The 12,534-nt window shown below is 46.6% G+C and overlaps 1 protein-coding gene across 1 annotated transcript in view; it reads right to left on the bottom strand.

Moving 5' to 3' along the window:
- CUNH12orf56 (chromosome unknown C12orf56 homolog) overlaps positions 1 to 12,534 on the bottom strand; it is a 54,018-nt gene that overhangs the window by 30,054 nt on the left and 11,430 nt on the right. The window contains exons 3-4 of the mRNA XM_052753480.1: positions 10,575 to 10,647; positions 641 to 1,034 (exon numbers count right to left, since the gene is read on the bottom strand). Coding sequence (XP_052609440.1) covers positions 641 to 1,034; positions 10,575 to 10,647 — 467 coding nt within the window. The remainder of the gene's footprint in view (positions 1 to 640; positions 1,035 to 10,574; positions 10,648 to 12,534) is intronic.

Genomic DNA, 12,534 nt, shown 5'->3' with positions numbered 1-12,534 from the left:
CTCTCATATGTATGTCTGTTTGCCTGCATGTATATATACGTATACCACATGCATGCCTGGTTCCCAAGGAGGCCAGAAGAGGGCATCAGATCTCCTGGGTCTGGAGCTACAGATGGTTGTGAGCTGCCATGTGGGTGCTGGGAATTAAACCCAGGCCCTCGGCAAGAACAGCAGTGCTCGGAACTGCCAAGCCAACTCTCCAGTCCCCAAGACATTATTCATCAATAAGCATTTCAACTTATTGCAAACACCTGAAGAAAAGCTCTCTACTTCTCTGGTGCATTCCTATCTTTTACGACAATCATTAAATTCCAAGGCTAAATCCCCCAAGTAGAGAGAGAGAACAGGAAAGCATGTTTGCCACACACACCATCCCGCCACCATCCCCCTCCCCCCCCCCCCCCCCCCCCCCCGAAAAGCAAACACACTGAGGTCAAGGGTACCTTGTGGCTGGGCGGTGGTGACGCACACCTTTAATCCCAGCACTCAGGAGGCAGAGCCAGGTGGATCTCTGTGAGTTTGAGGTCAGTCTGGTCTACAGAGTGAGTTCCAGGACAGCCAGGGCTACACAGAGAAACCCTGTCTCGAAAACAAAAACAAAAACAAAAACAAAAAAAGGCTACCGTGTGAGGGCACTTACTATAATGTAGTTGTTCCACGAACTCTTTAAGTGCAGAAATATTGATGAGGTTTCGGAAATAACATACAGGTGGAGCTCCGACTCCTCCTTCTCTACGCTGGAGCTGCTGTGCGAAGGAGAAGCTGGGAGAGAATTTCTTAAGCGACACTCATTTCTGTTCCCATCAAACCTGAGGGGAATTTCTCCTGGGGTGTCTTTGCAATCTGGAGGCTCCTGCTGTTCGGTGTTTGGCAGCGGCAAGCAGGCAGCCTCGCCAGTAGCTGCCGGGGACTGAAAAGTCCTGGCAAGAGTAGGTAAAGGCCGAGAGGCGCCTTGGCCAGGAAGGGACAGCTGCTTGAGGTCTGAAGGACAGGGTGTTGAGTCCTTGAGTGGCATGCTGTTCGCCTGGTGGGACCTGTGGGTAGAAACGAATACCAAATGAGATACTTGGAGTTTAACGGTGAGGAAGCAAGAGAATCCAGCTGCCAGTTTGGGCAGCCCGTGACTCTGAAAGCAACTAACTCCATGTCAATGCAATAATGCCCGTCACGAGCAGGGAGTGACCAGACCTCACTCGCTGTGCTGGGTTGAATCTGAAGTGTCGCACTGAGTGCTTACTCCCCGGCTAGGACGTCATTTTGAAGGCTGTAGAGCCTGTTGGCCATGGGGCCTGGATGTCAGAAGTAGGTCCCAGAGGTAGGCCTTTGGAAGCCACACCTGGCCTTGGTTCTGGCCTGCTTTTCTGTTCCCCCGTCTACCACAATGTGAGCAGCCACCTAAACGCAATGCCAAAGACTGAGCCACATTGCCGAGTCTTTCCCTCCACAGTGGGCCGAAAGGTCTAAAACCACAAGTGACAACAAACCCTTCCTTACGTCATTTCTGTCAAGTGTTTCTTCACAGAAATGGAAAAGGTAACTAATGCACTTACTATTGCTACTGATGAATGGAAATACGACGTGGCTGTCTTAGTGCACTCTTTTGCTTTCAGAAATAAAAACCCTACCGATGTCATACCGTCTTAGTTGGGGTTCCTATTGCCGTGAAGAGACACCATGGCCACGGCAACTCTTATAAAACGTTTAATTGGGGTGGCTTACAATTTCAGAGGTTCAGTCCGTTTTCAGCATGGCGGGAAGCATGGCAGCATGCAGGCAGACATGGTGCTGGAGAAGGAGCTGAGAGTTCTTATGTCTTGACTCACAGGCACAGAAAATGTTCTGAGACACTGGACAGTATCTTGAGCATATGAGACCTCAAAGCCTGCCTCTACAGTGACACACTTCCTCTAACAAGGCCACACCTCCTAATAGTGCCACTCTCTTTGGGGGTCATTATCTTTCAAACCACCACACATACCAAGAAGCGCTTTATTGGATTTCAGTTTCTGTTGTTATTTTGGTTTTTGAGACAGGGTCTCACTATGTAGCCCTGGTTAGCCTGGAGCTCGCTATGTAGGCCAGGCTGGCCTTGAACTCCCTGGGATCCCCCTGCCTCTGCACTACCATGCCCTGCAATGGCATTTTTTTTTTATGATGGAAACTTTGGGCCTTCTTGGAGACTCAATACTTGTACTGAAAGGACCTTTTCATTTTAGTTCGACCTGATTGTTCTTTCATTGTAACTGTGAATGGATCCTGGAAAGGAAAAATGCAAATACAGATATAGAGAGAGGGTTTTCACTTTTGATGCTTTAACTCTCAGTCTTCTGATGTCTTAGTAAGGCCTGATCATATCAGCCCCTTTCCTCAGAATCAGTGTCCCACCATCTACGGCCTCCAGTCTTGACCCCACCCCATTTTCTGTACTCTGCCACAGAGCAAATAAGCAAGAAAAGCTGAGAGACAGAGAGAGCCACAGGATGGAATGTCATCCCGTGAGACCCAAGGGGGTCCTGGCCCTCCCACACATGGTTACATGAAGGGCAGGCGCTGTGTGGAACTACCCTCCCGTGTGAGGCTCCAGCAGAGGCCGGAATGGAGTCGCTTGTGCCAAGTGCCTTGAAACCAAACTCGACCTCACTCAGCATCGGAGGACAGCCTTCTGCTTTCTCCCGCCTCAGACGCTGTGAAGACCAGGGCAGACTTCGTTTTCTGTGTCTGCTTTCTTTGGTCTTTTTCCGCCTTAAAACTCACCTTTCTCCGCTCCGTTCATCAGAATAATTTTACTTCATAGAATGAGGTGGTGGTTGGTTCTAGAATCACAAGTAAAAGCAGCCAACTATGTCTTTAAATTTTGGGGGGTTTGGGGAGACAGCTCGGCAGTCGTTAAGAGCTACCTGTTGCTCTTGCAGGAGACCAGAGATCTGTTCCGAGCATTCACACTGACCTGATGGCTTACAACCACCTGGAATTCCAGCTTAATGATCCTAAGCCCTTTTCTGGTGTCCACAGGCACTGTACATACATGGGTATACACACAACAACACACACACACACAAATAAAAATATTAAGGTGATAATTTTGGCAATTGAACCATTAGTTGGCCCTGAACCCCTAATTTAAAAAAAAGGTGGCAATGGTGGCACCAATCACAAGGGTTTCTGTAAGGAATAGATAGGGAAATACCTACAAAGTGTTTGGAACACTGGAATCTTAAGTGCCAGCTGTTAACAGTACCCTTTATGTCTTCAGCCCATGGTTGACCTTTTTATAGCCAGGGTGCCTTTCTCTCTCATAGGATGAGAACCTCCACCAAACTGGAAAGGTACTTTTTTTATTATTAGTTCTAAGATTAGGTTTGGGGTTTTGTTTGTTTTGTTTGTTTGTTTTGTATTTTTTAAAAGATTATTTATTTATTTATTTATTTATTTATTTATTTATTTATTTATTATGTATACAGTGTTCTGTCTGCATGTATGTCCACAGGCCAGAAGAGGGCACCAGATCTCATTACAGATGGTTGTGAGCTACCATGCGGGTGCTAGGATTGAACTCAGGACCTCTGGAAGAGCAGCCAGTGCTCTTAACCACTGAACCATCTCTCCAGCCCTTAGTCTTTTATTTTATTTTAATACATATGTACATAGGTGTTCTGCCTACATATCTATCTGTGCATCACACGTGTGCCTAGCGTAGGCCAGAAGGGGGCATCAGATCCTTTGGCACTGGAGATCCAGACAGTTCCTAGCTGCCATGTGGATGATGGGAATGAAATCTGCATCTTCTGCAAGGGCAGCCAGTGCTCTCAACTGCTGAACCCTCTCTCCAGCCCGTGTCTTAGGGTAATTTTAAACAAACAGCATCCATTCTTATCTGTATGGTGCTATTGACTGTTCTAAGTTCCAATCTCCGACTCCCTCTCCGAACCTGAAAGTCTGTGGCTACAGTTACTTGTTTAAAATTTAGGCAGCAGCCATTTTAACTCAATAACAACATCCATGTGGCGGTTATGAAATGGTCACAAAGAAGTTTCTCTTGGGTAACGCTGCAGCACAGGAAATACTGAGGGTGTGTACAAGGCATTGAGTTTCAAAGTGAGGGTCAAGCAGCTGCCGGGAACATACACTGAGGTGAGCAAACACGGCTGAGTGTTTGGCATTCATAGTGACCGGATTCCAGCGACGACTGAGTCTTTGTCTCCTGGATTAATAATGTACTACCACAATACTATGGAAATCCAGTATATATGAAAGAAAAAAGAAAAAGCCCGTCTCCAAAATGCTTGCCATCACTGGGAATACTCGGAATAAAGAAAAGGACGTTAGGATCGTCAAGAAGAAAGGGAGACAGTGCTAGTCATTCCTATTTTAACAGGCTGATTCTATGTTTACTGATGTGTGTGGATGTGCACATGTGTGTGGGTACCCCCAGAGGCCCTACGGTGGTACTGGAACCACAGGAGCTCGAGTCACAGGCAGTTGTGAGCCACCCAACACCAACGCTGGGAACCAAACTCCAGTTTTCTGCAAGGGCAGCAAGCCTTCCTACCACTGAGCCATCTCTCCAGTGAGTGCTGCCCTAACAACATGATTCCCTTCTTTCTTGCTTTGTAATGTTTGTTCAGTTCAAGGAGGATGTGCTTGCAATGGAGTCTTGGGAAGGAAGCAAATATGGATACAGCAGAAAGAAGGCAGAGCATCTCTGCATGCATGGGGTTTGTGCCCTGGATGTTCAAGTTCCTCGGTCTGTGGAGCCGCACCATCAAGATGCCCATCTATGTGAGACATACTGTCATTTAAGTCTGAAGTACATATCCAAAGCCTATGTGTAAGAAACCCACAGTCAGCCAGGTGGTGGTGGTGGTGGTGGCGGCAGCGGCACATGCCTTTAATCTCAGCACTTGGGAGGCAGAGCCAGGTGGATCTCTGTGAGTTCGAGGCCAGTCTGGGCTACAGAATGAGTTCCAGGAAAGGCTCCAAAGCTACACAGAGAAACCTTGTCTCGAAAAACCAAAAAAAAAAAAAAAAAAAAAGAAAAGAAAGTAAAAAAAAACCCACAGTCTATATTGCTGCTACTACATCACATGAAATCATGTGTCACACGTCATATGTTCCAAATGTGGAGAGTCTGCCTTTAAACGTGTGAGCCACATGATGTCATCCACACGCCTTCAGCTTACAGACCTGTTCAAATGGCATCTCTAGAAACAACGGCCAGGAAGGTAGATGCTCTAACCTGAGCTGCTAAACAATCCAAGATTCTGTTAACAAACAATGGGAGAGCTCAGTTTTCGTCCCCGACTCCCAGGTTTACAAAACTCTTAACCAGGCCAGAAGATACTTTACCTTAAAAAAAAAAAAAAAAAAAAAAAAAAAGCCAAGGATATGGCTCAGAAGATAGGAATGCTTGCTGCACAGACATGGAGACCAGAGTTAAAACTCCCAGAACCCCAGGAGCTGTGGGACAGAGACAGGAGGGTCCCCAGACCCTCAGGAGGTGTGGGACAGAGACAGGAGGGTCCCCAGAACCCCAGGAGGTGTGGGACAGAGACAGGAGGGTCCCCAGAACCCCAGGAGGTGTGGACAGAGACAGGAGGGTCCCCAGAACCCCAGGAGGTGGGGACAGAGACAGGAGGGTCCCCAGAACCCCAGGAGGTGGGGACAGAGACAGGAGGGTCCCCAGAACCCCAGGAGGTAGACAGAGACAGGAGGGGTCTCCAGAACCCCAGGAGGTAGACAGAGACAGGAGGGTCCCAGAGCCCCAGGAAATAGACAGAGACAGGAGGGTCCCCAGAACCTCAGGAGGTAGACAGAGACAGGAAGATCCCCAGAGCATCAGGAGCTGGGAGACAGAGACAGGAGGGTCCCCAGAACCTCAGGAGGTGGGGACAGAGACAGGAAGATCCCTGAGGCTCGCTGGCCGCCAACTTAGCTCCAGGTGAAGTGAGAGACTCTGTTTCGAAGGAGGACATCTGACATCCTCCCCTGGCCTCCACCCGTGCAAGGACACACCCCTACAAAAAAAGGCTCACTCATACACAAGTGAATTTTTTAAAAATAAGCCGGGCTGGTGGTGGCGCACGCCTTTAATCCCAGCACTCGGGAGGCAGAGCCAGGCGGATCTCTGTGAGTTCGAGGCCAGCCTGGGCTACCAAGTGAGTTCCAGGAAAAGGCGCAAAGCTACACAGAGAAACCCTGTCTCGAAAAACCAAAAAATAAAAAAAATAAATAAATAAAAATAAAATACCTTCCTGTGTTTTCTTTTGTAAGATCTACAAATACATGGAACTATCCACTAATGATGTTATCCTAAGGAAAGAGAACCCCACACACTAATCTAGTCTGTTTTCCATCCCCTGGGGGCTTGAAGGCCTGTTGTTTATTACTATCCTGAAAGTGATCGCACTGATGTCCCAAGATAGTAGCATCCTTCTGACCGGCAGCTTCTCATAATTAGGCTTCAGCCTACATCTGAGAGGTGCTGCAGAGTTCTGTACCTGTGTGCATCCTCCGTCCTTCTAATTAGTGTTTTCATCCAGCCTGCCTTTTGTCTCTGATCCTGATGTTTAATTACGGAGATGACACTACTAGAGCACACTCAGAAAATAGACAACTTTGTCCCCACGCCCTTTATTTAGAGACTGCCCGATTCCACATGTGGCACACGCAAGCTGTCGTGTTTTCAGAGCCTCTGGTCCCCGGACTATGCTGTGTAGATCTCAGCCAGCTATCCCAGTGGGATAGTCACAAACCCTCCCTGGGATTTGCAAATTTTAATGCAAAATGGGAATAGGCTTATGTCCACTAGTGGGGGCTGGAAAATGTGCGTTTCAAACGTCGCTGCCCTATGAAGGATACAGGATCCAGTGAGAGAAAAATGAGGCTGACCAGGGAACATCAGAGCAGAGTACTGTGCCCCACACACCCAGAGCCCCCTGTACCAACCCCCAACCCCTGGTTTTCTTCTCTCCTTTCCTGAATCACTAGGGTTCAATTCTAACCCCGGCTGATTTTGCTCAGCATTGCTCACCCAAGAGTGAACACGAAAGCCAATAACTAGGACATGTTTGACTAGATCAACAGATGAGAGAACGCTATCCCTGTCTCTCTACATTCCTACCTTTTGTGTGAGTGTTGAATTGCACAAGTCACCTCCTGTTATTTCAATAAATTCCTTTTTTTTTTTTTTTTTTGGAGACAGGGTTTCATTAGATTACATCCCCAGAGCTAGCCACCAAGGTCCATTCCCTGCTTGGCCAGTGACTCATTACTGAGACAAAACACCAGGGTCCAACGATCAGAGGGTCATTATTTAGCTAATACATCCTACCAGAACTTACTAACTCACCTTAGACAGACTGCCCCTTTTTCTCCTTAAAAACCCAGCTTTTCCTGCTTGCCTGCTGTCCACCTCTGCAGCCCCACCCCCACCCCAACTTGCTCCTCTAAGGTACTAAATCTCCTTTGTGCACACCCCTTTGATGTCTGACTGTGTCCTGGGGAGGACCTCCCTTACCATTATACCACCTCACGAAAATATTTCTAAGAATACTTTAAGTGCTAAAACCATCGTGGGCAAGTTGGTCTCTGGACCAGCCCTAAATTTCCATCCAGTGGGACCCTGAGCTAAAGGTGAACTGCCTGGCCATTTAACTGTAATCTTTCCACTTCCATAACCAATGCTTGCCTCTTGTATACTCAAAATTGTGGGGTTTTGCTCTTAAAAATTCAAACCAACTGCTTCATCTGCAGCTTCATCTGCCTGAGAGAGTCCTACTCACCGGTGGATAGAAAAGACTCCATTTGACTTACTCAGGCCTTTCCAGAGTTTTTCTCTTTAGGTACCCTATAACATCTCTTCTTGCTGCCTACAGATCCGGAGGTAGAACTCTCAGCTCCTTCTCCAGCACATGTCTGCCTGCATGCCACCATGCTTCCCGCCATGACGATAATGGACTAAATCTCTTCAACTGTAAGCCAGCCCCAGTTAAATGCTTCCCTTGATCAGAGTTGTGGTGGCCAATGATGTCTCTTCACAGCAACAGAATATTGACTAAGGCACTAAGTTGTTTTTTTTTTAGGTCATGGTGTTTCATTACTGCAATAGCAACCCTACCTAAAACAGAAGAACACTTGGAGAGCCTGTGGTTCAACCCAGGACGGAAAATGAAATGAGAAAGAACCTGCCCTGCAGACCACAGGCTTCCAACACTCCCCAGGCAGGAGGTCACTGCGTGTTAATGTGAATTTCCTACCACACAAATTCTCCTTGTGCCCATCTATCTCTGCATGGGAAGCTCTTAGAATTCAGCACTCCCCTTTTTTCTGATCTAGACACCCCATTGTGTGATAGTATTATACTTCAAGTTATGAAAAGAGAGTATCTTTTTAAAATGCACACTGACATTTCCTTCATGTTCAATGGAGTCAGTATCTCATAACCTCTTCTAGCCTCCATGAAAACACACACACACACACACACAAATCAAAAAAACAAATAAAAAAAAGGCCTTCCAAACTATGAGCCCAATTTTACCATCATGTTCTATTTTGAGGCCACGCAGGACTGCTTGCTGATACCCTGGATTAGTTTTCTTTTCTACTGCTGTGATAAATACTATGACCACGAGTGACTAAGGGGAGGAAAGGGCTCATTTGGTTCACACTTGAAGGGAACAAGCCCTTCGCTGGGAATTGTGGGCAGGAGCCTGAAACAGAAACCATGGAGGAATGTTGCTTACTGAACAACCTCATCCATTCATCTGTGTAGGAAGCTCGCTTTCCTACACAGCCCAGGCCTGCCCACCACCTGCCTGGGGACGGCACCCCCCACAGTGGAGTGGCCTTCCTGCACCAACTAGCAACCAAGAAATTGCCCCCACAGACATGCCCACAGGCCCATCTGATGAAGGAAGTTCTTGAGTTGAGGTCTCTTCCCTGATGGGTCAAGTTGACAATCCGGATGAGTCACCAGAGCCTAATTCACATTCCATGTATTATCTGCCCCGGTCCTCACATCCACTCTCCTTGACGGCCCTATCTCCTGAGGAACTATCCCATTACCAACTGTCACCTGGAATCCTGACCTTTCCCCACAGCTCAGTGTAATTTTTCCCCTCTTTAAATCTCTTAGACAAGTTGCATCGCCTCATCTGGAGCACGTCACATATTTACTACTGCATTAACTTCCAGGCAGACGTGATGAAACCTGGTTAGACTTCTCAAGGGCAAGAACTATGCCTCACTTGCCTTTGGATCCGTTATAGGGCTCGGGGCTCAGGATGGAGGCCACTTGGAAGAGTACTTGCTTCAGATCCACAAAGCCCAGGGTTTGATTCCCAGCATCACGACATTTATTAAAAAGGTGTGGTAGGGCTGGAGAGATGGCTCAGTGGTTAAGAGCACTGGCTGTTCTTTCAGAGGTCCTGAGTTCAATTCCCAGCAACCACATGGTGGCTCACAACCATCCATAATGAGATCTGGTACCCTCTTCTGGCCTGCAAGCATACATGTAGGCAGAATGCTGTATCCATAATAAATAAATAAATAAATAAATAAATAAATCTTAAAAAAAAAAAAGGTGTGGTAGCTGGGGCCTGCAATCCACACGCTAGTGAGGTCAAGACAAGGGAATCAGGGGTTCAAGGCCATCCCTAGTTCCATAGCGAGTTAGAGGCCAGCCTTGGCTGTATGAGACCCTGACTCAAAAAGAAAAAGCAAAACCACAAGAAATATTACAAGTCCTAACATTTTGCTCTACACAGAGTTCAAGGTCAATACTTATTTTTAATTCAACTTTAATCTATTAAAGTGACATTGTGATGTCTATATATTCCATGATAATGAAAAATATCATATTGTGCTATTTTAACTAACTAGATTTTAATTTGGGAAAGTCTTCTCAAGATATTTTTCTTCATTGCCGTATATATGAGATACACAAAATGAACCTAGAGCAAGTAGGAGAAAAATGTATTTTTTTTTTAATTGAGGGCCAGTGAGATGGCTCAGCAGGGGAAGGTAACAACCAACAAGGCAAAGGACCTAAATTTAACCAACTAGCAACCAAGAAATGTAGGAGAGCAGGGTGGTGGCACACGCCTTTAATCCCAGCACTTGGGAGGAAGAGGCAGGCAGATCTCTGTGAGTTCGAGGCCAGCCTGGTCTACAAAGCAAGATCCAGGACAGGCACCAAAACTACACTGAGAAACCCTGTCTCGAAAAACCAAAAAAAAAAAAAAAGAAATGTAGGTGAGAGCCTACTCTTGCAAGGTACCCTCTGGCCTCCCACGTGCACACTGTGGTGTATTCCGTGCACACACTAGCATGTACACGCATGCACTGGCATGCACTCTCACGCATGCACACACTCATGCACACACACTCTCTCATGCATGCACTTGCATACGCGCACAAACTTGCATGCGTGCAGTTGCATGCTCACATTCACACACATGCACACACACCACACATACTATATATACACACACACACACACACACACATATATATATATGTATGTATTTTTTTAAAGTATACTGCCATGTCAGTTTTGATCAGCAAGTTAATCTCACCTGAGAAAGGATTTGTTCCGACTCCTGGGGTCTTTTCTTCTCCAAAAGGTAGGTCCATTATTCTCTTGCTTGACTTAAAAACAAACAAACAAAAAAAAGGAATGGTCATTAATTCAACAATTTGAGTTCATGAGGACCCAATGTCATTCAAGGTTGACACAACCCCAGTGCCGCTGTCACTGCCTGTTGGCTCGAAGTCTTCGTTTGTAACAGGGACAGGAGACTGCACTCTCTACCCGGAAGTGAGGTAGAAGTCGGTCTGCTTCTGTGGTTGGTGGAACGCCTGATCTAGACATCAGGGACCCAAGTCTGTGGGTAAAGGCAAGATCGACAGACAAATCCTCTGCAGGGCAAATGGCTTAGGGGCCAAGTCTTCGGTCAGCTAGCCCAGTGGATTTTGCATGGGATGTTCGTAGTCCCACCCAGCTGAAAACGTTCTTCAGGGGGCTGGGAGACGGCTCAGTCAGCAAAGGGCCTGCCACACAAGAACCTGAGATCAAAATCCCCAGCACCCATGTAAGAGTTTGGGGTGTGGCATGTGTCTGTGACCCCAGCACCGGGATGGGGGTTGTGGGGAGGATCCCTGGAACTCATCGGCTAGCCAGCTTAGCTGAATCGGTGAACTCCAGGTCCAGTGAGAGGCACTGTCTCAAAAAACAAGGTGGAGAGAAACCAAGAAGACACCCAATACATACCAGGCGTTTTCTTTTAGGGCACCAACCACCTCCCAAATCATGACACAGCGAGTTATTATTACTTTTGAATGCTCGACCTAGCTTAGGCACATTTCTCTTTTAATTTAAATTAACCTGTTTCTAGCTGGGCAGTGGTGGCGCACATGTTTAATCCCAGCACTCGGGAGGCAGAGCCAGGTGAATCTCAGTGAGTTCGAGGTTTACAGAGCGAGATCCAGAACAGGCACCAAAACTACACAGAGAAACCCTGTCTTGAAAAACAAAAATAAATAAATAGATAAAAATTAATTAATTAACCTGTTTCTCTTTTGCATTTTGCCTAGGGGCTTAGTACCTTTCTTCCTTCAGTATATCTTACTTTCACTGCTTCTCAGTGGCTGGCTGGCTGGTGTCTGCCTGGCTTCTTGCCCCAGGCATCTCCGCCATCCTCTCCTCTTCCTTCTTCTCTCATTCTTCTTTTCTCGTTCCTCTTTTCTTCTCAAGCCTAGATTTCTCCTCCTATTTATTCTCTCTGCCTGCCAGCCCCGCCCATCTCTCCTCTCCCTAGCTAATTTTTTTTTTTATTAAACCAAGCTCTTTATTAAACCAATCAGGTGCCTTAGGCAGGCAAGGTGAAACAGATGCAACACATCTTTACATCATCAAACACACATCCTTACATTGTTAAACAAATGCAGCATAAACAAAAGTAACACATCTTTACACAATTAAAGTAATATTCTGCAGCATGAACAAATGTAACACATAGCTGGACAGTGGTGGCGCACACCTTTAATCCCAGCACTCGGGAGGCAGAACCAGGCTAATCTTTGTGAGTTCGAGGCCAGCCTGGTCTACAGAGTGAGACTCAGGACAGGCTCCAAAGCTACACAGAGAAACCCTGTCTCGAAAAAGAAAAGAAAAAAAAATGTAACACATCTTTGCCTAGTTAAAATAATATTCCACAACACTGGATATAGATCTCTGGCCTCAACATGTATGTATACACATGCATACGCCCACAGAAACATGTACATATACCACACACACAGACTTGTACAAAGAAGTCCCAACACACACACACACACACACACACACACACACACACACACACACACAAACACACTAAAGACACTTTTTAGAAGAGACTCTCTCATGGCTAGTTTTGACTGTCAACTGGACACAGAATCACCTGGAAAAGAAGTCTCAGGGTGGCCTGTGAGAATGTCTGCAGGAAATTGTCTCGATACGTTAACTGACGTGGGAAGACGCTCCCACTGTGGGTG

This window comes from Peromyscus californicus, unplaced genomic scaffold (genome assembly GCF_007827085.1).
Source record: "Peromyscus californicus insignis strain IS unplaced genomic scaffold, ASM782708v3 Scaffold_24__1_contigs__length_46423439, whole genome shotgun sequence".
Lineage (NCBI taxonomy): Eukaryota > Metazoa > Chordata > Mammalia > Rodentia > Cricetidae > Peromyscus > Peromyscus californicus.
The sequence above is the reverse complement of the archived record's forward strand: the minus strand, read 5'-3'. Positions and strand labels throughout refer to the sequence as shown.